Raw genomic sequence first — 26,316 nt, forward strand, 5'->3', positions numbered from 1 at the left:
GGCTTGGTATGTTTGGTAGTTCAATTGTGCCTTTTCCCATACAAAATAACATTACTACAGTACTACCCAAAACACTAAATTATTATACTGGGGGTATTACTATACCCCCCCGCCCCCTTTGTCCTTCCAAGGCAGACTTGATGTAGGTTGGCTGGGAAATACAGGTATCATTTGAAACACTTACACTGTTGTGAAATACTGAATGTCATTCAATGAAAACACAAACAAACATTGTTTCCCATGGACTGCTTTATTTCAATTGCCAATACCAACATCTTCAATTTTGAAAAGTCTTTTCAGCTTTTATAGGTTTAGTACAAGCATTTTTATGTATTTTTAAATCATTTGTTTAGACATTGATGGTCATCTTCAAATCAAGTATAGTATTGGCTATTTTTTATCATACAAATCCTGATTTACTAGCTTTGTCATGAAAGCCGTTGATGGGTAAGCTCACACAACCTTGGTGAAACTGGCATCTCAAAAGACTCAATCAATATAATACCACTCTCCCTTAAGCTCTGCTGCCAAGAACAAAACACACAGCAGCATCAAAGGGAGGATACGTGCAAAATAAATTCTGCCTACATAGAGCATATAACTAGGTATTCAAAAATTGTAATGCATAACTATGTTAATGTTAGATGAACATCTACGGAAGACACAGGGAAGAACACCCCCCCCCCCCCAATATGTAACAAATCCACTTCTCTTATGAGAAGGCGAAATTACAACAAAAGTTTCTTCAAACATTTTTATTTTAATATATATATATATATATATATATATATATATATATATACACACACACACATACAGCAGAAATGGTCTCACGCTTCAAATTGCAAATTGAGAAGTTTTAAAATTCCAAAGTTTTAGCCAAAAAAAAAGGAATACAATAATTCACAATACAATACCAGCTGTTTCTTACAGTCAACACCAGACAGGCTCAGTTGCAGTGTTTTTTTCACTTTCATTTGTTTTAGCTTACATGGACAGCCAGTGGTCAAACAATTCCACTGACAAGGAAGAGTACAGTAGCTGCATCTTCACATTACACATCAAGCACACATTTCAAAGCCCCATTTCTTTCACCGATTAATGCATTTAAACTCCTGTTTCAATATCAACGTTAAACACAATACAATGATATTAAATACTCAATGCAGCTCGGTGCACTGCTACAAAGACTTAAAAGTTGCACATGTTGTACAGATGAAACTGAATACTGAAGTTTGCTGATTCTTCACACAGTCGTCTATCCATACCTTCCGCTGAAGCCAACCTCAGAGTATTAGCCTTGATGCATCCACAGCACATTATGGCACAATGGAATTCACAGCCAGTTAACCAACTCCTGGTTCAGGTGACTCAGCATCCACAATGAAGATCTACAGTACGTACCAGTCAGATTCCCTCGACGCGTCCCAAAATAGCACTTCATGTCATATAATGAGTAATTGCTCTTAAAGCATAGAGCAGCTCTGCTTGCATACGAGCTTCCATAAGAAGCAAATTTACATGTACCTACAAAACATAATAAATACATATTTGTTCTTTCCCTTTAATAATATAGTTAAGACCAACAAAGTAAAAAAATAAATATACAAAACACTAAATAAAGAGGTGCTCTGTTTCATTCCAGATTTTATAAAATCTAATTATAAAATGTAAAATGTTTTAAAATTGAGTAAGCACAGGGAAAATGATTAATTTTCCTGACAAACTAACTAATAAAATCAGAGAACAAAAAGAATCCTCACCTTCTCAGAGTGTTTAAATTGCCTCCAGAAGCTGTCATACATTCTTTTGGTGGTCTTCTCCGGGCTGCAGACCATGGTCTTGATGTAAACTTTAAAGCTGCGATCCAACAGCTGATTGATTTCCCCATAATCATAGTCGTCGTATCTGTGGGGAAAAAAAGGGAAATAAAAACACTTCAGGAAGCTGCAGGGTGGTTCTGGTTGTTTTTTTTCTTTTATGCAAAATTGGTTTCCATATTAGATGCCTTGGGGTACTAGATATGTATCTAATATTTGTTGTTTAACGCAAACTAACCTTATTCCAAACATGCAGTGGATGTAGTTCCAGATTGCCCTTCTCAGCATGGAGGTGTCCACGTCCTGGTGCATCGCCATGGTGTTGTATGTTAAGTTGTATGCGATCTGGAACTTCTCATCCAGCAGCTGACCCACATCAGGGTAAAGACGATTCACCAAGGAGTAGCCGTGGTCCTCCCAGCTGTAGTCCTGCAAGTTAACAATTCAAATCACTTCAGGTCAGTGCCGTTTCAATTAGACTAGTATTTACAGAACTGCTGTCTGTGTCTGAAGATCTTACCTGAGCACGAAACGTAGGCACATGCTCCCCGCGTCTTGAGAAGTCTTTGTATCCGTAACTCGGGTCTTCAAAGTGACGGGAGACGTCCCTGGTTGGCACTGAATCTTCATCCTCTGTAGAACATAAAAGAGCACAACATTCAGAATTTGCAATAGGTGCAATTTTAAAGTGCAAAACCAAATCAGGTTTTAGTTATTTATGGCTTAGACTGCATTTTTAATTCTCCAACGTTATAAGCAAGCGATACATTTACCCTTCCAATTCAACACAGGAGTTTCAGGTTAAACCAAATACATTTTTTTGTATTTTTTTAGTACACCACACACACACCTAGATGGTGGAGATTTCTTCTCACCTGCAGCGGCTACCAGCATGCTTTCAGTTTTCTCCCTCTCGAAGCGGGTTGCCATCTCCTCTTGACTCGCCTCTTCCTCATCTCTGCATTCCTGTAGCTGCTTCATCTTCTCCATTAGTGCCTCCACCTCACAAGGGGTGTCAGTCAACTGGAAAACAAAGACAATGTACAGATTTACTCTCCACGCTCTGTGATAGCAGCTGAATGCAGATAATTAACAAGAAAAATAAACACTTCCATGGGTCAGAAGCTGCAATGACAATGTTAAGACTCCACAGTGGAGGCTGGCTGTAAAGTGGAAGCAATGCACAGATGTCTCTCTTGTTATTTGGGACTCGAGGTATGGCACTGTTTAAAGGAGTAAAAGTATGTCACTAAAAGATAGGTTCCTCACACACTCACCGCATGGTTGCCTTGAATCTCGTCCAGCGTCCCGTTTCCATTGGCGATGTCGCAGGCGCAGTAGTTGCTGATGGAAGGGGGTCGGAAAGTGTGCCCTCCGTCACAGTGGATTTCAGGGCTGATTCCACAACTGAACGTGAAGGAGGCCAGCGAGTGGTAGTGTGTGAGCAAGACCACTGCGTGAATGAGCTCGGCCAGGGACCAGCTGTGCTCTTCAGCCTTCAACAGTTGCTATGAAAAACACACAAAAAAAAGATAGTAAGATCATATGTTGTTTCCAGCAATTGCGATTTCCATTTCGGTCAGTCATACACAGTTCAGTCACAGTGCATCATAAAAATACATGTTCCTTGCCATGGGCTACACTCTCAAATCAAATGGCTAAGTTGAGAGTTCAAAGGAAGAAAGGTCACCTTTTATCAGAAAAAAAGGAATGGCAGTGCTTGTTAATAATGTACAGATTCAAGGAAGATAAAATTTGGACTAGTTTATGACAAGAAGCCCCACTTTATTGTTTGCACATTATCTTAAATACAGGAAACTGTCATCTGTGGTTTCGTTCGAGAAAGCTGCTTTGAATTCATACCTCGATGTGAGCTTTTGTGACAAGCCAAGGTCGGTGGGCCAGTATTTTATTCAGCTCCCCCAAATGCTGCAGCTTCTGTGGGGCATCTTTCAAACCATTCAGCCACTTGGGGTCCCCTCCCACTTGAAGGAAATCATTCACGTGCAAGTTCACCAGATTGGAGCACTGATGCCTGGCTGCAGCCTGAAACAAATAAAAACCATGTAATTTAACACAAAGAGCCACTAAGGGCTGCTTCAGATTAATGCGATGTGTCAGGCACAGACAGCTTCACTATTTGCTGTACGAAGAACGCATTGTGTCACAGCCCTTTTTACTGCACAGCTGTCGTTGATACTTTAAATACAGACTACATTGGTGGAATTGAAAAAATTGACATTTTATGTTCCGAGTTTGTACCTTATACAAGGAGGTTTTTAAAAAGAAAAAAAAAAAGAAAAAATTAGAAAGCGACGTTGTTGGTACATCCGTCCTCTCAATAAACAGATAATCCAAAAGGGAGGATTTTATACAGAGATGCAGGTATGTGACAGTGAGAGATATTTTAGGTATTTTAGAATGACAGGTGAAAGGTTTGATGATCTGTTAAACAGATTGGGACCATTGCTTCAACGCAAAAAATACCTACTGGCAATTTCCTGCAAAGTGTGGCCACGAGCTTCCGACTCCACTCTTCACAAATCTATCACACAGTTTTCTCCATAGGGCTTTACACTCTCTCCAGTCCTTTTCTATTTTTTCTGAATATAATACACATCAACAATGTTTCTATTATTTGGGCATCTCTGTATTCTTTTAGTGAGGGGTTATTTAAATGTGGAGGTTTACAAACTTCTTCTATTAAAAGTTCCTGGGGCTACTGAGTGGTGCATCCAGTAAAGGTGCTCCGCGTGGAGTGCAAGATAAGCCCTATAGCCTGGAGACCGCAGGTTCGAATCCAGGCTATGTAATTGCTGACCGTGACAGGGGGTTCCTAGGGGGCAGCACACAATTGGTCAAGCACCACCCAGGTAGAGAGGGCTTTGGTCGGCAGGGCAATCTACGGTTCACCGCGGGGCGCCTGCAGTGGAGCCATTCAGATCTGTGTTGTCCTCCAGCACTATGGGTCTGGTGGCTTCGCTGTGGATACGCAGTGTGAAAAATGACGGATTGGCAGGAACACTTTTCAGAGGACACGTGTTTCAGCCTCCATTTCCTGAGTCGCCGGGGGGTTGCAGCGGTGAACTGGAATAAAAATAATAATTGGGCATTCCAAATTGGGGAGAAAACCGGAGTAAAAACCATTGGCGATGACTAAATAAACAAACAAACAAAAAAAAAAGTTCCTTCAAGTCTTGCTCCATGATGGTTACCAGCATACAACCATGCAGCAAATGCTGACATTTTTCAACATTATCCGATCCCATGCGACTTCAGGTCGCAGACGCATGAGAAAAGGCTGTACAACTTTCCAACGAAGACGCACGTCACAAGAGTGTGGAGGACGTAATTACGACCTGTTGCACAGGGTCGGACCTGAAATATGAACCAACCTTAAGATAAACACCACTGGCCATGGAATAATCTGAGCACTCTGTCTGCACTCACCATGATCCCAATGTAGTGCCGGCAATGGAGTGAAAGGGGACCATCCATCTGCAGCAGGTAGTGCTGTGTCCTAAGAAAGCTCTCCAGGTACTGAGGGTGGAACCCCATTACCAGAGAAATGTTGTCAAGGCGACCCAAGGCAGCAAAGGCGTCTTCAAAAATCACCTGCGTCTTAGCATTCACTTTACTTACTTGAAGTATCTGTCAAAAAGGAAAACAGGTATCGGACTACAATTTTAAAAAACTACAATGCCTTTTTTTTTTTTTTTTTAAATTACACTTTCAAAAAATGTAAATCCTTAACTCAAAATTAAATGTGTTAAATAAAACAGAATGTTTTACTGAGCTTCGCAGTATTGGAAAGGAATAGACTAAAGCATGGACTGCAGGAGTCACTTAACTGCAGTGCCCTGTGTCTGGAACCAAATCAAAACCAAAAACCAAAACAGGTCTCACAGGACTGTTACATAAAAGCCTAAATCCCATCACCATTCGCTGATGCCCAGCACCAGCAAACCACTGGTCTTGTCTCCATCAGACTCAAATTTATTTATTCAAGATATTTACCTCTTTTTCAGGGATAAATCTGCTTGGTCCCTGTCCCAGTGGCCTTGGAATTCGAACACCAATGTCCTGAAAAAAAAAAAAAAAGTTAACGTTAAGAATAAAATAAATGATTTTACCTGTGTAAATACTTTTGTATTCATGGTAGTCATCATGAAACATCCTAAACCTTTAAAGTTTTGAAGTTCAAACATTAAGTGGTATAGTGACCTAGATACACTGCAACTTTCTGCACAGAGATCAATGGTGTAAAACACGTTGCTTTAAACAAAGATCTAAAAGGGACAATAAAAACAGCTGAAGTACTACCGTTGGTGGAAACCACTTGGCCCGATGCCTAGGACACGGAGTACAGTTCAACTCCAGTGAGAATGAGGTTTTGACACTTATAGTGTCTTGGGTTTCATACTTCAGCGCTCTGACAAATTGAGCGTCTACATCTGTCAGGAAATCAACAGAGTAAGAACATCAACCTCTAAAAAAGCAGAGATGGAGGGCTGCTGCAACCAGAACCACAACTAAGCTCTATCAGCACTTCTGTGTGACACATGCCATTGAAACTATAGATTCATATCAAAATATATCAAATCGCAGTTATGTACAGTATTTCTCAGAATTCCAATTTGATTTAAATACACAATACTTTATGTTTAATAGCAATTCCTGAGCATGATCACCTTTGTTCATTTTCACTTCACAACCAAACACACGTCATTACTGATTGTCCGAGACGCGAATTATAAAAATTGTTGTTTTATTTGTATTCATCTGGCCGTGCAACATTCGTTTGTTTCTCATTTAAATCAACTTTATTAAAAGGCAATTGCATAACGTGCTGTTTTTGTACATGCTAACCCCCCCCCCCCCTTTTTTTTTTTTTAAAGTCCATTTTCAAAGCGGGTGTAGCAATGGTGAACAAACATTCATAAATGCTTACAAAGCAGGCATTAAGAACTGAAACCTCCCTTCATTTACCCTGGTCATGCCGAATTTTTCATTATTTTGAGATATGCAAATGCATCAGACCATAGGCGGCACGTATAAGAGGCTTGGGGAGGCTTAGCCTCCCCAAAATAAATTGCCCAAACCCTCACAAGAAATTGTTCTGACCAACACAAATATTTGAGAGAAGATCGATTTTTTTTTCCCCGCAAGCGCGCAAAGCTGGTCTAATGAACATATTTATCCTTTTCCTACTGCTCAACCGCCAGACCGCAAGGGCAGCTGAGATATCAAAATCAACACTGTAGTACACATACAGGATTTAGTTGGCATTTCAACGTCCATTCTTCCCGCCGATCTGAGCCCCCCATACCGCTGCAGGAGGCAGCCGACGAAAACTCTGAATCCTTTTCACTCATTCCCTTGCCTCGAACATCCTCTTCATAATTTCTACATTTATTCAAATTGCTGTTACCTATACAAACAGCTTGATCTGAATCTGATTTTACAGAACTTATGGCAAAACATTTTCGTAGCATACTGTCTGTTTTCACGCACCACCGCTTTGTAAGAATTTAATAACTGTGACGCTACAGTCAGAACATACTTCCTTCGACTGTTTGAACAAATGCCACCTTTCAGAACACTGTTTGTGGTGCCAGATTACGAATACACACGCACACACATTGAAAGTCCACGGTTAAACAATGCTAAGAAATAAATTAATAGCGTGAGTACGGACAAAATTCAATGAAGGGCTGATGCATAGGCGGCGCGTGAGTCGGCTTGTGTGTGCATCTAACTGTTCATTGGAGGGTTCAATAAATCCAGGGGGAAAAGTGTGCACTAGCCTCCCCAAACGAAAGACTCATGCACCACCTATGCATCAGCCCTTCATTGAATTTTGTCTGTATTCACGCTATTAATTTATTCCTCAGCATTGTTTAACCAGGAGCTTTCAATATAAACAAAATGTACTTTTTAGACATCAAAACATTATAAAAACGTCAATTTTCTTACATTACGTTTAATTTTTTCAATTACGTTTTTTTTTTTTATATGCCCAATTGCTTGAACACACACTTATTTGGTAGGTCGGTCTTTAAATCGGTGCAAAATATTAAAGGGATGGTTGCTGAACTATGTCTTAAGATTTAGTGTAAAATATTAGAGCAATAATTTCATATGGTCAGTTTCAAAACAACTTAATGTGAGGAAATGGCTATTCACTGGATCTGTTTTGTGTTTTTACATTTTTATACTGTTTTGATGTCTGAAAATTAGATTTAGTTTATAATACCGAAAGTTCACTTTTAAACCACGGTGATGAATAAATTAGTGTCTTGCATCTTTGAAGTTTACATTGAAAATTACATTGAAGTAAGTGCAATGTAATTTTACAAAAATGTGGAGATTTATACTGGGTTGCGACCCCCCCCCCACCACCCCCCACAAAAGAAAAAAGATTGAAGACATGACTCGCAAACACAAGGAATGACAGCAAAAAGAAGCAGCACAAGAAACCTGGCTTTCACAATTTGACTGGCTGCAGTAAGTCTACGCCTTCAGAGAATATGCTGTCAACTGTGTCGTCCACACAGACTTGACACACAGGGTTTGGAATGTGGGGAAGGGAGATGCAGAAACCCAATCAGTGAATCTGGGAATGAGCATTAATGTTTATTGTATCTGTTTATTTAATACAATAAATAAAAATAAAAATACAAATAAATCAGCAAGTGTTTGTTTTCTAGGAAAATAAAATATAAGCCTAACATTTTAGGGACCCCAACAGCTGTTGTAGATTCTGACTCAGGAATTTCACAACAGGACTAGTAAGTTTACATAAGGACTAGTAAGTTTCAAAAGGTACTAGTCCTTAGGAAAAGGTATTAGTTCTTAGGACTAGTACTGCCATTGTGTTAGTTTCTAACCCTGAACAGTGTTCTAGGTACAGTATGGAATTATCACTTAGGCTAATTCTGCCCTTGCCTGTTCACCATGTACAGTGGTATTTCAGAATGCAGACTAAGCTTTTGAATTCTTAAGGTTATTTCTTCTACAAATGACTCATTTAGCTGGCCAAAAACCCACAAATCCTGTAATTATGGTCCTGTGGTATCAGGTCAGAGAGAGTACAGTGGTTAAAGCCTGGCACTTGAACTGCCTGTGCCATAAACTCACCCAGTCCTGTTTACTATAATAATAATAATAATAATAATAATAATAATAATAATAATAATAATAATAATAATAATATTTGTATTTATTTATTTATTTATTTATTTATTTATAGCAACAAACCATAACTGCCGTTTTAATGTATATAATTCAGTAAGCCTAGTGCTGGGAAAGAATGGATCATTATATGCTGACCTAACAAAGTGTATGAAACAGTAATAAAAAGTAAACAGTGACATCAATACATAATGAACATTATTGGCAGCAGCAGAATCATCTGCCTTCGAGGGAATAAAAATCGTACTGGTAGTACTGTACATCCGCATTATTATTATTATTATTATTATTATTATTATTATTATTATTATTATTATTATTATTATTGTACTAGACTGCAATAAATGATTAAAAAAGGACAGTGAACGTCTTTATAAAAAAAATCGTCTTTCCTTTTTAATTAGTCAGTGATTTTAATATTAGTTATGGCAGCTTTTTTTTTTTTTTTAACTTAAAACTTGAAATCTATTAATTGTAATAATAAAGTTAGGAACTAGTTATGACCGTAAAGACTAACAGTCGATTGTATTTCAGAATAGCATGCGTTATTAATTATCTGAATGAATATATGAATTAATATCTATCAATATTCCATCTGTCACCATTCACCAAGGCGTCTCGTCGTACTCAAACGGAGCCCACTTAAAATGCCCAAGCTTCGTAGCAAAATACAAAGCATACTTACACGCATATAGACAATCACTACATCTGTTTTAGTATTGCTTCAGTTACACTAGTCTTATCTGTCATTCTTGTCTCGCCAAACAAATATGCCACACGCACTACGACTAGCACTAAGCAGTACATACCTAGTCCTATCTAGCGGATAGCTATCGGAATGTTCACAGTACAAGATTTAAAGATCGCTGAGATTTTTTTAAAGTACTCATTCAACAGAGGAAGATAGTGTTAAAATACTCCAATAACATGTATTACAGACTGATCCAATCATTTTAAAACGTTAATGAACGCACGTCGTTTACACAGCCACAATCAACTCTCTAAATTGCATGGCTTTTTTTTTTTTTTTTTTTATAAATAAAACAGTATTTCCATTTGTTAAGTGTTTTGAAAACTACCATCTGTGACGGGTTGTCTTGGAGCTACAATTATTAGGTATTGTCATTTTGACAAATTTCTTACCTTTTTGCAAAGCCCTTTACAGTGTGCGCAAATCTTCAACAAATCGCTAACTACCAGAGAAGTAGTTTCTACTGCTTTGTTTGTTCTCGTTGCATGTCTCATCCTTACTGTCTTGACTACCGTTTCGTACAAGTATCACCTTTTTTTTTTTTTTTTTTTTTTAAACTTCTATTTGCTACTGCTTCGCTTCAGGACGCGCTCTTGAGCGGACTGCTTCTGAGTCTCTGTTAACGGCAAATAAATGACATGCTCTAAAAATGACGTTTCCCCAACAGTGACCAATCAGAGCCGCACGGGCGTCAGGGTAAACAAGTCCTGCATATATTATATCCGCCACACCCCTCGACTGACAGTAACTTTGGCAACTCACAGAGGAAAGCTGCAAGACAGTGATCCAATCAGACTTACTGTGCAATGAGAGGGTGGGCACACTATGACACAGGGAGTCTGTTATTTTTGCTGCAGAGAATGAAACGATCAACAACCCTTCCACTTCAACAAAGGAACCAGCGGGACATAATGAGCCCTTGACTGCGACGCTACACTTAGCCACAGTACATAAAGAATTAGTTTTTGACAGCGTGTGCTTTTAAATGTTAATTTCAATGCACTAATGACACCAACACTTACTTATAACCCATATGAATCTACAAAATAAAATAATATTATTCTATATAAATCTATAAAGAAATCAAAAACAAAGTATGTACCATCATACCTTGTTTTATGCTACAGTAAGCAGTAAAGCATTTTGTAGTATAATAAAGAAATATATTTTAGGAGGAAAAAAAAAAAAAAAAAAACCTACAAAAAAAAGTGTTCTTTCTTGTCCTAATCAAGACAAATCAAATATTATACTTCAGACAGGGTTGTAAATATACAATTAGAGATATCACTATGGTGACCTACATCCCCGGTATGTACATGGTAAAATATAAGTGAGACATGCGGAGAGGTGGACGTGGGAAAATTTGGAGTGGTTGGGCCTGTGTAGCTTGTACTGTGTACAGTACAGCATTATAAATATTCCGTTTCGGGTTTGCTTTTTAAGAATAGATATATTCTTATTTTATAATAAATAAATAAATACAAATAAAATACACACACCCCTTTCCCATCTGGCATAAACACACAGATATTGAAACCACCCACTTTATGCAAAGAGATGATCTTACCCTTCTAGAGGGCTGTTGACATACCAAGCTCCGCTAAAGAGATAGACCAGGTACACTGTGTGACTGAACAGAATTGACATCAAGTGAAGATTTTCACAAAAGAGAGTATGCAAATAGCCGAAGGCTGACATTTGTTTTCATTGTCACTGCGGCATTTCTCATGACAATGTGGTTCCAGTGACAGCACTAGTAGTTAAGCTGCAGAGGAAAGGTGCAAATCTTTGTACGTAGTGACAGCAAGCAAAGGAATTTCATTTTATTTCACTCTAGGGTCATTCTACCCACTCTTCTGGACACCATTATAGCTTGACTGCTACTTTCTCGTGAGTGAGGGCTGACTAGGCCTGGGCTGCATTAATGGCAGCTTAACTTCAACAGTACCGGTAGATACAGTACAAAGGCTAACCTCTTAGGATTACTGTACATCAATACTTGTATACTGACAGTTACCCTGAACATTAAATTAAATACTGATAAGAGAACAATTGTAAATCTAAGAGCTCTATGTTATCTTGCCTTTGCTTAAACAAACAAGACACCTTTAAAACGAACATTTTGTTCATAGCAAGTAAGGGAAACAAGAGGTTCCTAGTCATTATGGTACTGCACCCAGCAGAGTTTTATTACTAGCTGGAACACATTTCTGTCCCATAAAAGGTTCAAGGGATACAAATGTTTGGGGACAACAGTGTGCTAGTAGAACAATATCTGTGGCACTGTTACAGCATAGCCTGAAAATTCTCCTTACTGGCTATGCTATCAGCACTGAGCTTACGCCAATGAACTCGCTTACATACATTTCCATTCACATGTTTTGTGTGATACTATGGAACTACACTGACACCAATATTTTGAACCTGCTGCAGGGATTAGAATTAAAAAAAAAAAAAAAAAAAAAAGGATCAACCTAAACATTAACCGCTACTGACATCTGCTTAGAATTAAGGCTTAACTCTGCCTACTGTACACAAATAGGCTGTCATTGTAGTGAAAGGTAAAATGATAAACATCAACATACGTGGGGCCATTATGAGACCAATTAACTTAAATAGCAGCAGTGGAGTAGTGGTTAGGGCTCTGAACTCTTGACCGGAGGGTCGTGGGGTGGGGTGGGGTGCGACACTGCTGTTGTACCCTTGAGCAAGGTACTTTACCTAGATTGCTCCAGTAAAAAAACACAACTGTATAAATGGGTAATTGTATGTAAAAATAATGTGATATCTTGTAACAATTGTAAGTCGCCCTGGATAAGGGCGTCTGCTAAGAAATAAAAAAAATAATAATAATAAAATAAATAAATAAATAAACCTCCGGTCTCTTAATCACACAACTGAACTGAAGAACAGTCTCTGAAACTCCACTGCTGTTGCCAGCAGGCCACTTAAGTTTTTCTGCCCCTCAAAAGTGATTTGACTAAATGTTGAATTACTTTATATATTTAAAAAAAAAAAAAAAAAAAAAAAAAGGAAATGATCAGTGTTGCAAGGCACTTGCTCCAATACATTACCTTGCAATAAGGCACAACTGCATGAAGAGAGAGAGACCACTCCACCACCGACCACACCATCTGGTTTAACCACAAGACCAAAACGAGGTAGTTCAACCTCTACACAAGAACAAACCAGATGAACTGTAAATGACACAGAAAGAAGCCTAAAATGAGAGGAACGCTACCGCCAACACTTACAGTGTGTATAGAAAGTCTACACCCCCTTTCAAAATTTTCACCTTTTGTTGCCTTATAGCCTGGAATTAAAATGCATTAAAATATATATATATATATATATATATATATATTTTCATTTATCTACACATCCTACCCCACAACTTCCAAGTGAAAAAAATAAATGTGTAGAAAATTAATTGAAAATAAAAACTGAAATAGCTTGGTTGGATAAGTGTCCACCCCCCCTTGTAATAGCAATCCTAAATGAGCTCAGGTGTAACCAATCGCCTTCAAAATCACACACCGTGGCCACCACCTGTGTTAAATTGTAGTGATTCACATGATTTCAGGATAAATTCAGCAGTTCCTGTAGGTTCCCTCTGCTGGGTAGTGCATTTCCAAGCAAAGACTCAACCATGAGCACCAAGGAGCTTTTAAAAGAACTCCGGGACAAAGTTGTTGAAAATCACAGATCAGGGGATGGGTATAAAAAAATATCAAAGGCCTTGAATATAACTTGGAGCACGGTCAAGATGATTATTAAGAAGTGGGAGGTGTATGGCACCACCAAGACCCTGCCTTGATCAGGCCGTCCCTCCAAACTGGATGACCGAGCAAGAAGGAGACTGATCAAAGAGGCTACCAAGAGGCCAATGGCAACTTTGCAAGAGCTACAGGCTTTTATGGTCAAGACTGGTCAAAGTGTGCATGTGACAACAATATCCCAAGCACTCCACAAATCTGGCCTGTATGGTAGGGTGGCAAGAAGGAAGCCATTACTCAAGACAGCCCACCCTGAATACCATTTGAAGTATGCACAAAAAACACTCAGGAGATTCTGTAGCCAAAATGTTTTGTGGCAAAAAGTTTTGTGGTCTGACGAAACTAAAATGGAACTTTTTAGCCTAAATGCAAAGCGTTATGTTTGGCGCAAACCCAACACAGCGCATCACCCAAAGAACACCATCCCTACTGTGAAGCATGGTGGTGGCAGCATCATGTTATGGGGATGTTTCTCATCGGCAGGGACTGGGGCACTTGTCAGGATAGAAGGGAAAATGAATGGAGCAAAGTACAGAGAAGTCCTTGAGGAAAACCTGCTGCCCTCTGCAAGAAAGCTGAAACTAGGGCCGGCCAGGGTGTCCTCGGCTCACTGCACACCAGCAACCCCTGTAGTCTGGCCGGGCGCCTGCGGGCTTGCCAGTAAGCTGCCCAGAGCTGCATTGTCCTCCGACGCTGTAGTTCTGAGGTGGCTGCATGGTCAGTCTGCAGTGTGAAAAGAAGCGGTCGGCTGACGGCACACACTTCGGAGGACAGCGTGTGTTCGTCTTCGCCGCTCCCGAGTCAGTGCGGGGGTGGTAGCGGTAAGCTGAGCCTAAAAATAATTGTATATTCAAAATTAAAAAAAAAAAAAAAAGAAGAAAGTGCTTTTCTTTTCATGTCTGATATCCCAAGCAAGCATAGAGCATTTATATTTGACTCGACTTGTTAGGCAATTTGTGCTTGGCTTACAAAAAAAAAAAAAAAAAAAAAAAAAAAAAAAAGAAGAAAAAAAGAAAGAGAAAAACACATCAAAACAACCATGAATTTGCTTTGTACTTGATTTAGGCAAAGTGGGTTGATGCACAATGTGCAATTAACAACCCTCCTTCTTAAGATGACCTCATAGAAAATCTGCCATTAGATAGAACTGTGGGTGTATGGTTCCTTCATTCCTGCCTGTAATTAATACATTGTACACAGAAAGGTATCATTTTTTCAAATCCCCAGGACATGATAATGCACAAAGTGGTGAACGATGAACAAAACCTAGAGGCTGCTTTTGTTTTGCAGACATCTCTCCAGCCCCCCCCCAACCACCCCCACCCCCCTTAACCGGGATACAAAGTCTGACTCGTGCAAGAATCCAGGCTTTTGTCTGGTGTTTAGAACACAGAGGAATTATGCAGCCTGTGCCGCACTGAAGGCACTGCTGCCAGTGCTCATTATCAGCCTTCTCTCCCCCACAGCTGCGGTCTGATTTTTCTCCATCGTTATCAGACAGCTGGGGAGGGAGTTACAGGGAGTTGTGGGAGCTGTCCACTGAACACTGAACACGGGAAGAGGAGAGGGGATGGAAGGGGTCAAGGGGATGCGATCAAATAATATGCAAATTCATTTTTTTCGTGGAACAGCTGGGGTTCAGTGTATTATTAAAAAGCCTGCTGAAATGAGCCAAGATAACGTATCAATCCGTGTCCATGACCTTTGTGCTTATTTCGGAGTTGAAGATCACTGAAGGTAAGGATCCCTTACTAGGGGAGTTAAGAGGCCATAGTGTGCAGTGAGTTAGGCTCCATTCACACAACAAATGTGGCACATTTCATTACTCGTTATTATTTATCCAGGGTAGAGCCCATTGAGCCCGAAGGCTCATTTACAGCTAAGCAATTCACAAAAACAACATTTTTTTTTGAAGTGGTCCTACAGTGGAAAGGTTTTTCGGCACAGTGAAATGAGCAAGTCTATTACACTTGACTGAAGCCCCAGCAAGAACACAGAAATAAATACTCCTACAATTTTCTATATCATTTTGGTTTGAAGCTTTATGTGAAGATACGATTAATTGATAACATTCATATTGTACAAAATTCAGGGGTTTTAATGATGACAGGCTCAGAAAGAAATCCATTGTTGTATTTTCAAGATACTGTTAATTAAATGTACACTCTAGAAAAGGAGGTGCACAATAAACAAATAAATAAAATAAACCAAACAGGTAAACAACTTTCCAGCAATGTGTTACTTCTACTTGTGTCGACATAACCCACACACACACAGAACCATAAATCTATACCATAACCTGAGGTGCGTCCAAGAAAAACACTGATCGAGCAGAAAACCAGCCTTGTACTGCTACAAATAGATAGCAAAGCACTGGTCTGGAACGCAACCCTGTTTTATATAAAAAATAAATAAAAAAAAACAAAAAAAACACTGTATTTTGCATTGTGCAAAGGACAAATAAATGTGACAGCTGTTACAGTAAATTACATATACAAAATGAACGTGTGTCAAGGTGATCAAAGTGAGAAAAAAAAGGGTATAGCCATTGTGGAAATGCCAACATGAAATAATTGTTAAAATGAAAAGTGAATAAGGGAAAGTGTTGCTGAACATCTCTTGGAAAGAAAGTTTGCAAATCAAACCACAGTGCGCAAATAGCCCCCGCAATGGCCGCGAGTCACACACAGTCTCCATTCAGCATGTTCATTATGTGAGCGTCGAGGCTGTTTAAAGGGGGAGCCTCAGTCAGTACTCTGCTGGGAGACAGCTTTAGGCTGAATGGCTCAGCACACTAACCAAGGCCTGGAGAGCGATGGACTTGGGCTAGAACAACACTGCCTTTAAAGTCAGGGCCAAAATGTCCTGTTTTAAAAGAACTGGGTCTTACTTTGAAAACGGAAAATGGAGATGGTCGGGACTCCCGGAGTCCAGAAGTAGGTTAGTTTAGGGGAGGTTGATCCCAAAGTGTGTAGAGAGGGTTTGCGTAGAGTAGTAGGTTCCTGGAGCGGGATGTTAGTTTTAGTGGGGCTAGCACTCGCCTTGTGTGGCTAGCACTCGCCTTGTGTGGCAAACTTTTATTTTTGGCTTGGTTTTGTTTTCCTTATTAAATCGGACACTAGGGCTACCATTGCTGGTACCCTAGTGTCGGGATCTGTGTTATTAAATCTGCATGCCTGTACGATGTGTCAACACCCACTGCTCTGTGTCTGCCTCATTATTCTGCAGTGACGACCCACACACGAAACAAACCCCTCTGTTACAAATCCCCTTCACATATCTTGACAAATCTGATCTAAATACAGAAAATTGCGTTCTGTAGACTAACATAACACACCACCATAGGCAGATGGTACAAACATAAAGATTATCACAGCCACCATATTAACACATTCCATATCCAGTGTGGTCCAATGAGCACAAAGTTACAGTATTTAACATTAAGGAGTTACAAGACTTACTCCACATGAATTCTAATTAGTAAATACACCAAAAGAGGTGATCTGGTGAACTCTAACATAGTTTGGTTTGAAAGTGGCATTCTTCATGCATTTTGTTTAATAAAGACATTGCTGTGACCAACAGAAAGTGACAGCCTGGGAATTCAAACTGTCAGAGTCAGCATTTTTAAGTGGGTCAGTGTACAGTGCTTCAAATCCCACGAGGAACCACAGGTTTTCAATTTGAAGGCAACCCTTCCAGATACAAAAACACCCACTGTTCCAGCACAGCTCGATTAAAAAGGCAGTAGTTGAAAGTAGAGAAAGTAAAAAAACTCACAGAATGTAATTTACAAAATTCGTATGTATTGTATTCCAAAGCAAAATAAGAACTTAGTAGCGATTAGGGCCCTCTGATGAGTTTCAAACAGTCCAATGGACTAGAAGAAGTTATAGTCAGATTTGAGGGGAAATCATTATTTTGTCTAACTGAATTTGGTGCTTTTCAAAATTAACAGCAGTTCATTTTGTAAAGGACTCGTTGAAAATGAATGATCTCTAACAGCTGCAAGAAAAGCAGATATAGCCTATCCTCTCTAGACAGAGAGGCTGAATCTACAGCTCTGGCCAAAAGTTTTGCATTATCCAGAATTTTAGGATTGAGACATAAAAAAATAAAATAAAAAGATAAATAAATATATGAACATAATTTAGATATTTTATTTAACATTGTATAATCAAAGAAACTACAAAACTTATACTGGAAGCCATAATAGTGGTACAGTATTTCATGTTAGATTTCGAAATGTCCCATTTTTCTATTTTCATTAAGTATATGTAAAACTCCAAAGTGGTATGTAATTCAATATGTTAAAGTAACATTATTTATCAAGCAAAATATGTTAATTCTATAGGCGATGCAAAACTTTTGGTCATCGCTATACACCAAATAATTCTTTTTTTCAGGCTACAAAAGGACTTGTAACTGGCAGCATTATCCTTTTAGACCAGGCAAAGCTAACCCCTTTCAATAGTTATGGTTTCAGTCTTGCCATGCTTCTTGTTACTTTCAGTGCCTGTCAATTATCCAGAAAACAGAACTGCTTACAATATAAAAATCTCTGAAAATCATTTATTCATAGCAGGTAAAATTACTGAAGAGCTGTATCAGCATTTAGAACAGCTTTGCCAGACATAATTGGTGTGTGTGTGCGTTAATAAGTAATGCTTTAACAATTCCCTGACATGTTTCATAAAAACTACACAATTAGCTTTCCCTGTACCTTAAATTGATATATAAATACAAAACAAACAAGCCTGCAATAACAGTGACATGCTCTTTGTGGCCAGAATGAACATGTATCATTTATATGAGCTTTTTAAAGTAACTGTGAAATGATAAAAACAGCCTTGCGGTAGTCATATACGCATTCAGATATATGGTCTTAAATTCCAGTGAGAAACTTATAGGAATGTGTTGTTAACATGGTTAAGCAGCAGTTTCTAAAGCAAAGACAGATAAACAGAAATATTAAAAATGAACCCTTTCCCAAATTGGTGCAATGAATTAGCAATGTACTTAAAATGAATAGTCCTTAATATTGAAATACTGTACAAGGGTAGTGTAGGATTATAGGGTGACAGTATTGAGTACTGAGAGTTGTTTCTCAAGGTTAGGTACATTTCCTCTATTTGTCATCTGTAGGCTGAACATTATCCAAACAGCCAAGTGTACATTCTTGCAGTCTCTCTTTAAAGCATTTGCTGTAAAGTTGTAAAATAAGATCAGCTGTTCTGTAGTAATAGCAGTATGTTAAATTAAAATAATGGTTTATCTTGCCATAAAAACTCCAAATATTATTATTATTATTTATTTCTTAGCAGACGCCCTTATCCAGGGCGACTTACAATTGTTACAAGATATCACATTATACATTATTTCACATTATACAGATATCACATTATTTTTACATACAATTACCCATTTATACAGTAGGGTTTTTACTGGAGCAATCTAGGTAAAGTACCTTGCTCAAGGGTACAACAGCAGTGTCCCTCACTGGGGATTGAACCCACAACCCTCCGGTCAAGAGTCCAGAGCCCTAATGACTACTCCACACTGCTGCCCATGTTCAAGATGCAGTGATGTGCCCGTTCTATACTTTTACAGACAGTTGGCTTAGCTCATACCATTTGTCGGGGATTTGCACTCCAGCAGCCTGGGTAACACTATATTTGTGGTGCTGCCCCTAGCTGGTTTGATAGAGAAACACTCCATCTGTGGGCACTTGGCTGCTGCTGGTATAAGCGGACACTGAAATTGGTTTAAGTACAGAACTGTTGGACTTTTGAAGAGTGCATTATGTAACAAGACACCTTGATTTGTATACCCAGTGTTTACAATATCTTGTGTATATTACCAATATATACACAATACATAGTAATTAGTGTAATACTACAATCAAATATTAGTTAATGAGCATTTCTGTATGTATGCAAGCAATGCAATAAAATAAGCTGTTGAAACATTATTTGGCCCTGAAAGGGTTAGAGGTTTTGACAATTCTCTTTTTGGCTTGTACTTTAACAAACTGAAAACCACAGAGTGGGTGTAATGTAAAGCTTACTTCTGTCACTCTATGAACCAGCTGGAACTTGACTTCTTAACTTCACCCAAAAAACAATGACATCAGCCTAGCAACAGGCTCCAGCCAATCAGAGAGCTGAATAACAAGGACAGGCTCCAACCATTTTTTTTCTGTTCCTCAGACATGGTTTGAAAAGCACAGCTACAAGCCTGTATTCTGAGAAACATCTCAAAAACAAGTGAGCGAACTGATCCTGCGGGCATTTCAAAAGAACTTGAAATCCAGTGCAGGTGGTGTTATGAAAAACGTGTGTCTTGTACTTCAAACACAAATGATATGTTGAAATGAAATCGCAATAGGGGGTTGTGGAAACTAAGGAATGGTTTTGGGTTTAAAACTTTGACTGTGTCTAATCTACTGTTATTGCAATATATTCTCCATAAGGCTACACATTTTTTATTTTTGTTTGTAAAACTCAATATGCACATCTGTAGAAATAATTTGTAGCCAAAATAGACGATGGCATACAGTAACTTCACTTTTTCAAACTCAAGCGAAATATTTAACTTTTTAAAACAGATAATACTGCAGGCAAGAGTCATGTTGGAAATGTTTTCCCTCTGTAGCCAAAAACAGACAAAATCTCAGCACGAGAATAAAAACTTCACAGCAATGTTTGCAATAGTCAGATAATCTAGATTCAGAAATTTAACCGATAGGGGTATTAAAAAAAAAAATAAAATAAAAATAAAACAAACAGAAACATTCATAATTCTAGCACTGTGAATTTGTACAAACCTAATACTAATACCAATATGAACATTAAATCATTCAGTAATACAAATGGTAGCCTCACTTTTTTCTGGGTATTTTTTAAATAGCCTCATGCGGGTCCATTCATACAATTCTCAGTAGGCCTGTTAAAACAAAAGTGCATAACACCCATCTGAAATAGTTAAATTAAAATTTAAAAAAAATCCCACAGTCAGATTGTGGATGTCTCCCAAGGGCGGATCTAAAGAATACAATGTACCACAGTTTACATGGTATATTACAAGATTTAACAAGGCTTTTTTAGAAACCAGTCAGCACTTTTAAAAACAATCAGAAAAGATAAGAAGTAGCCTATATTTATTCCTCATAATTTGAATGTTTGTCCTTAGAAGTAATGTAGCAGCAGGGACTTCAGATCACCAAATCTATAAGGATTTTTTTTTTTTAACAGTACATGCATTTTTTGGGCAACATCAGAAAAATACATTTACTGTACTGTAGCTTACCTGATAGTATCTCTAAATCAGCATCTCCACACAGGGCAGTTACTAGTGACCCTGTTCCGGAACTTATCTGCATTGTTAAAACTATGGCATTTTGGTTCTCCAGGGGTTTCTGTGATTCCAGAAATAGAAATCATGGAAATTGTTGTTCGACACAGATCAGTTTTTAAAAAAATCTGCCTGCAGATTTGGTTTAAAAATGCAGAAGTGAAAAGAGTGAAGAAATTCTAATTATAGCTGTAAACCAAGAAATATGAAGAATAAGCAAAAACACAGACACTTGAATCGGTGCATGGTGTCCAGTTCCCATCCAACAGCGGAACAAGCCAGCCAACAAGACAACCTTGCTCCCTTGCTGCAGGGCTCTGTAGTGCCCTGTAGAAGCTTTACTAGATCCCCCCCCCAAAACTAGGAATAACAAAACAGCAGCAACAAGATAAACAAGAAGAATGCACCACCATATACAGTTGTAGTCCAATGAAAATTTATAATTTCTTGAAAACAAAGATTTTTGGAAAAATCTTTTGTAGCAAAAGTTTTGCTTTTGTGGATGAGGAAAAAAAAAAAAGTTACAAGAAATAGATGGCTACAATTATTTATTTCAGCAATGTTTTTTGCAAAACTCCAAAAATGCAAATTCAAAAGTATTCATACCCTTTGATGCTATGATAGCACTGTCTACAAGGTGCTAGAAATTTCAATATGATAATCCAGAACCTAATTCTAGAAAAGTCTAGAAAATACTGGATTGTAGGTGAATATTCTTAGAGAGTATAAAAGGGCTAGGCATAGGATGATTGCTGTCATTACCAATAAGTAAATATGGGAAAAAGTAAAGAGCTATCTGAAGACCTTAGGTAGAAAATGATTTATTGTCATAAAGCTGGAGAAGGATACAAGAAGATTTCTAAGCATCTGAGTATCCCAATTTCAACTATTGTTTCTATTATCAAGAAGTACAAGACATGGTACTGTCACAACACTCCCTCGGTCTGGAAGAAAGACCTTTCTTTCGCCAAGAACAAGTTGAAGAATTGTAAGGAAAGTTAATAACAATCTGAGATTGACTGACAAAGATATTCAAAGTGAATTGGCTGCAAGTGGGACTAGGGTTTCCATTTCAACCATAGGTCGAGTATTGCATGGTGAAGGTCTCAATGGTCGCAGGCCAAGGAAAAAGCCTCTCTTAGGAAAACGTCACAAGGACAATCGCTTAAAATTTGCAAAACGGCATTTGAATGATGGCTATGAGTTCTCGTCAAAGGTTCTGTGGAGTGATGAAACAAAAAAAAAAAAATCGAGCTATTTGGCTATTTGGATAGTCGTTACATTTGGAGAAGACTGGTGAGGTGTACAAAAAAAAAAAAGAACACCATACCTACTGTCAAGCATGGAGGTGGTAATATCCTTTTATGGGGCTGTTTTTACACTAATGGCACAGGAAATTAGTTCCAATACATGCTAAAACGAATTCCATAGCATACCAAGAGATATTGGCCAATCACCTGAAACCCTCCGCTACAAAACTTGATTTAAAGTGCAACTGGACATTCCAACACAACAACGATCTAAAGCACACATCAAAATCTTCTTCAAAATGGTTAAAGAAGGGGCTCCCGAGTGGCGCATCCAGTAAAAGCACTCGCTAGAGTGCAGGATGCGCTCTATAGCCTGGACGTCGCCAGTTCGAAGCCAGGCTATTCCACAGCCGACCGTGGACGGGAGCTCCCAGGGGGCGGCGCTCAATTGGCCCAGCGTCGTCCGGGGGGAGGGAGGGTTAGGTCGGCCAGGGTGTCCTCGGCTCACCGCGCACCAGCGACCCCTGTAGTCTGGCCGGGCGCCTGCGGGCTTGCCTGTAAGCTGCCCAGAGCTGCGTTGTCCTCCGACGCTGTAGCTCTGAGGCGGCTACACGGTGAGTCTGCAGAGTGTAAAGCAGCGGGCGGCTGACGGCACACGCTTCGGAGGACAGCGTGTGTTCATCTTCGCCCCTCCCGAGTCAGCGCAGGGGTGGTAGCGGTGAGCTGAGCCTAAAAATAATTGGGCATTTCAAATTGGGGAGAAAATAATAAAAACTAATTGGCAACGACTAAATTGAGAATCTTTGGTATGAGTTGAAGGCGGCTGTGCACAAGAGATCCTTGGAATTTGAATGAACTGGAACAATTCTGCGTTTAAGAATGATCAAAAATCACTAAAGAATCATGCCAAAATTTTTGCTACAAAATATCTACTGTATATAACCGCTTGTCCAATCAACAGCTTTGATAAGGACCTTCTTTACCAGAGATTATCATAATCTGGGGCTATGTGGAAGATGCCTATTCTTAACATAGTGTATTGTGTTAAGTATGTTTTTGCTTTGTTAACCAGGATAGAACAGTTTTATTTCTAGCGCCTTGATCACCATGGATTAAGGTTTCTGGTTTTCATTATAAAGAAAACAAAAAATCAATAAAAATGCTGACACACTTCATTCTCCCATACCCTAAAATACTGACACCCTTCATTCTCCCACACCCTAAAATACTGACACCCTTCATTCTCCCATACCCTAAAATACAGACGCCCTTCATTCTCCCATATCCTAAAATACTGACACCCTTCATTCTCCCATACCCTAAAATACAGACGCCCTTCATTCTCCCATATCCTAAAATACTGACACCCTTCATTCTCCCATACCCTAAAATACAGACGCCCTTCATTCTCCCATACCCTAAAATACTGACGCCCTTCATTCTCCCATATCCTAAAATACAGACGCCCTTCATTCTCCCATACCCTAAAATACTGACGCCCTTCATTCTCCCATACCCTAAAATACTGACACCCTTCATTCTCCCATACCATAAAATACTGACACCCTTCATTCTCCCATACCCTAAAATACTGACACCCTTCATTCTCCCACACCCTAAAATACTGACACCCTTCATTCTCCCACATCCTAAAATACTGACACCCTTCATTCTCCCATACCCTAAAATACTGACACCCTTCATTCTCCCATATCCTAAAATACTGTGTAAATAAAGAAAACACGTGGATATATATTTCAGGTTTCTAGTCCAATGGTTCTGTCGTCGAAACAGAAGACGGCAGACACCGGCTGTTTAAAAGAACATGGATGTTTCCATGTATTAATGCTTAGTGAAAAGCAGTGTATGTGCATTGTGTATTATGTTACAGTAATCAAAACACATTGTCCCTGAAATGACACTGACATGATACTCTTAATACCATGGGAGACGGCGGTGCAACATAATCTTGAAGCAAGTGCAAAATCAATTCAAAATCGGTATAATAGCTACATTCAAGAAACTACTGAAATAAATATAAACACAACCACTGGAAAGTTGTTTCTAGCTATTTTATTTTTATAAATTGCCATTACAATTGGTTTAATTCCTCAGAAATGTTGCATTTTAGGGTACTTTGCAACCCCATGGATTTAATTTAAGGTAGGCCTGACCAATGTACACGACACAGTTGGTATAAAGTCACTTAAATATTTATCATGATTACACTACAGTGTATTGCACAAGTACAGTGTGATATTTTAATTGTTAATTTCACTTCCTCAACTACTCTCACTTCATTAAATATGATCCTTTTATTACATTCACAAAACCTCTCACTGCAGCAAGAAGCTATTTCCAGCCCAGATGTGTGACATATGGATATTAGTATACAAGGACTGTAAAAGAACAAATGGGAGGGTTTCTCTTTTTTTTTTTAATGAAAACATGACAATGACTAATAATAATAAAATGATAATGCCCCAAAAGCATGGAATGTATGACTACGCACCCGTCTGCCATCTGTTATAAGATGTAAATGTTAAGTTTTATGATCTCTACATTTAAATTTTAATTGTTGCAAAATATTTCAGTAAATGAAGACAATATGACATACTGGCGCTGCTTTAAACAGATCTCTTTGGGAACGGATTCGTGGCCTTGTGTATTTATTCACTGGTCTCGAGTCGTATCGGTCCTTGTAAAGAATCTACAAAGCTGGTCTTCTGCTTCTTAACAATACGTTATTGCTGATACTGGAAATTGACTTCCCCTGGTCCCAGATAGTACAGTATATGTTATTGTGACAAAAATATAATGAATCTTGGTTGTAAAACTCCCTCCAGGTCTGTGAGGGCGCTAAGCAGCGAAAGTAGAGTTCTTTGGACGGTCTTCATACTGATGTGTCGAAACATGTAGCCACATGCCCAGACTGCCAGCGAGTAGCGCTGGGTCGAGTGGGCCCCCGCCCCTTTGTTTCCACTCTGTTTATCATCCACAGACGGGCGGTTTGGTGGAATGCTTTAATCAGACCCTGAAGTCGATGCTGAGACGGTTTGTAACACAAGAGCAAAAACATTGGGCATCGCTTCTTCCCTACCTCCTTTTTGTAGCGAGAGAGGTGCCGCAGAGTTCGACATGGTTCTCCCCCTTCAAGCTCTTGTACGGCTGACAGCCTCGCGGCACCCTCGATCTGTTGAGAGAGGGGTGGGAGGAGCACAAAGGCTCGTCCAAAAATGTAGTGCAGCACGTGCTCCTACTGAGAGATCGCCTAGATTTGGTCAGTCGTTTGGCCCAGGATAACCTCAAATCGGCTCAGCACCGACAGAAACATTACAACAAAAATGCACTCGTTCGAACCTTTCGACCAGGAGACGAGGTAATGCTGCTACTTGCCTCATCAGAATCAAAATAGTGGGCTAAATGGCAGGGGCCGTATGAAGTGATTCGGGCTATAAGGAAAGTGAATTATGAAATTAGACAGCATGATCGCCATAATAAATATGAAATTTATCATGTAAATTTATTAAAGCCCTGGCAGGCAAGGGAGATCTTGTTTATAGCCCCAGGCAATATAGAGGATGATTTAGGCCCCTACCCAGAGACTTCTAGCACAGACATTCCGATGGGGGAACAATTGGTTCCAGATCAGCAACGGGAGCTGCATAAGCTTATTGAGGAGTTCAGCTATGTTTTTTCTGACGTGCCCGGCAGGACTAACTTAGTTGAATATGACAGTCTCTCTCCCTCAGGTGTCACTGTGCGAGAGAGACCTTACTGGATCCCGGAAAGTCGACAAAGTGGCGTTAGCAAAGAGGTATGGGTCATGCTCGAACTTGGGGTGATTGAGCCTTCCAGGAGCGAGTGGTGCAGTCCAATTGTCATAGTGGCTAAGAAAGACGGCACCAATCGCTTCTGTGTGGACTTCCGGAAGGTAAACGCTATTGCCAAGTTCGATGTGTACCCTATGCCTCGAGTCGACGAACTTCCAGACAGACTGGGGAAGGTGAAGTTTATCTCGACCCTGGACCTGACAAAGGGATACTGGCAGATCCCCTTAACCCACAGTTCTAGAGAGAAAACTGCATTTTCAACTCCTGAAGGTCTGTTTAATTTTAAAACCATGCCGTTTGGGCTACATGGTGCACCCACTGTCTTTCAGAGACTGATGG

At 39.3% G+C, this 26,316-nt stretch overlaps 1 protein-coding gene across 2 annotated transcripts in view; it reads right to left on the reverse strand.

Moving 5' to 3' along the window:
• Window positions 1–766: 766 nt before the first annotated feature.
• Window positions 767–26,316, reverse strand: part of sesn1 (sestrin 1) — a 65,678-nt gene continuing 40,128 nt past the window's right edge. The window contains exons 1-10 of one of the 2 annotated variants that reach the window (XM_034004677.3): window positions 10,158–10,380; window positions 5,838–5,903; window positions 5,271–5,471; window positions 3,684–3,866; window positions 3,098–3,328; window positions 2,696–2,843; window positions 2,341–2,453; window positions 2,059–2,249; window positions 1,764–1,908; window positions 767–1,527 (exon numbers count right to left, since the gene is read on the reverse strand). In XM_034004677.3, the coding sequence (XP_033860568.1) occupies window positions 1,441–1,527; window positions 1,764–1,908; window positions 2,059–2,249; window positions 2,341–2,453; window positions 2,696–2,843; window positions 3,098–3,328; window positions 3,684–3,866; window positions 5,271–5,471; window positions 5,838–5,903; window positions 10,158–10,259 (1,467 nt within the window). In that variant the 5' untranslated portion in view covers window positions 10,260–10,380 and the 3' untranslated portion in view covers window positions 767–1,440. Of the gene's footprint in view, window positions 1,528–1,763; window positions 1,909–2,058; window positions 2,250–2,340; window positions 2,454–2,695; window positions 2,844–3,097; window positions 3,329–3,683; window positions 3,867–5,270; window positions 5,472–5,837; window positions 5,904–10,157; window positions 10,381–26,316 lie in introns of those variants that run through there. The other variant, XM_034004676.3, reaches the window with a different exon arrangement.

This window comes from Acipenser ruthenus, chromosome 5 (assembly GCF_902713425.1).
Source record: "Acipenser ruthenus chromosome 5, fAciRut3.2 maternal haplotype, whole genome shotgun sequence".
Taxonomy (NCBI): domain Eukaryota; kingdom Metazoa; phylum Chordata; class Actinopteri; order Acipenseriformes; family Acipenseridae; genus Acipenser; species Acipenser ruthenus.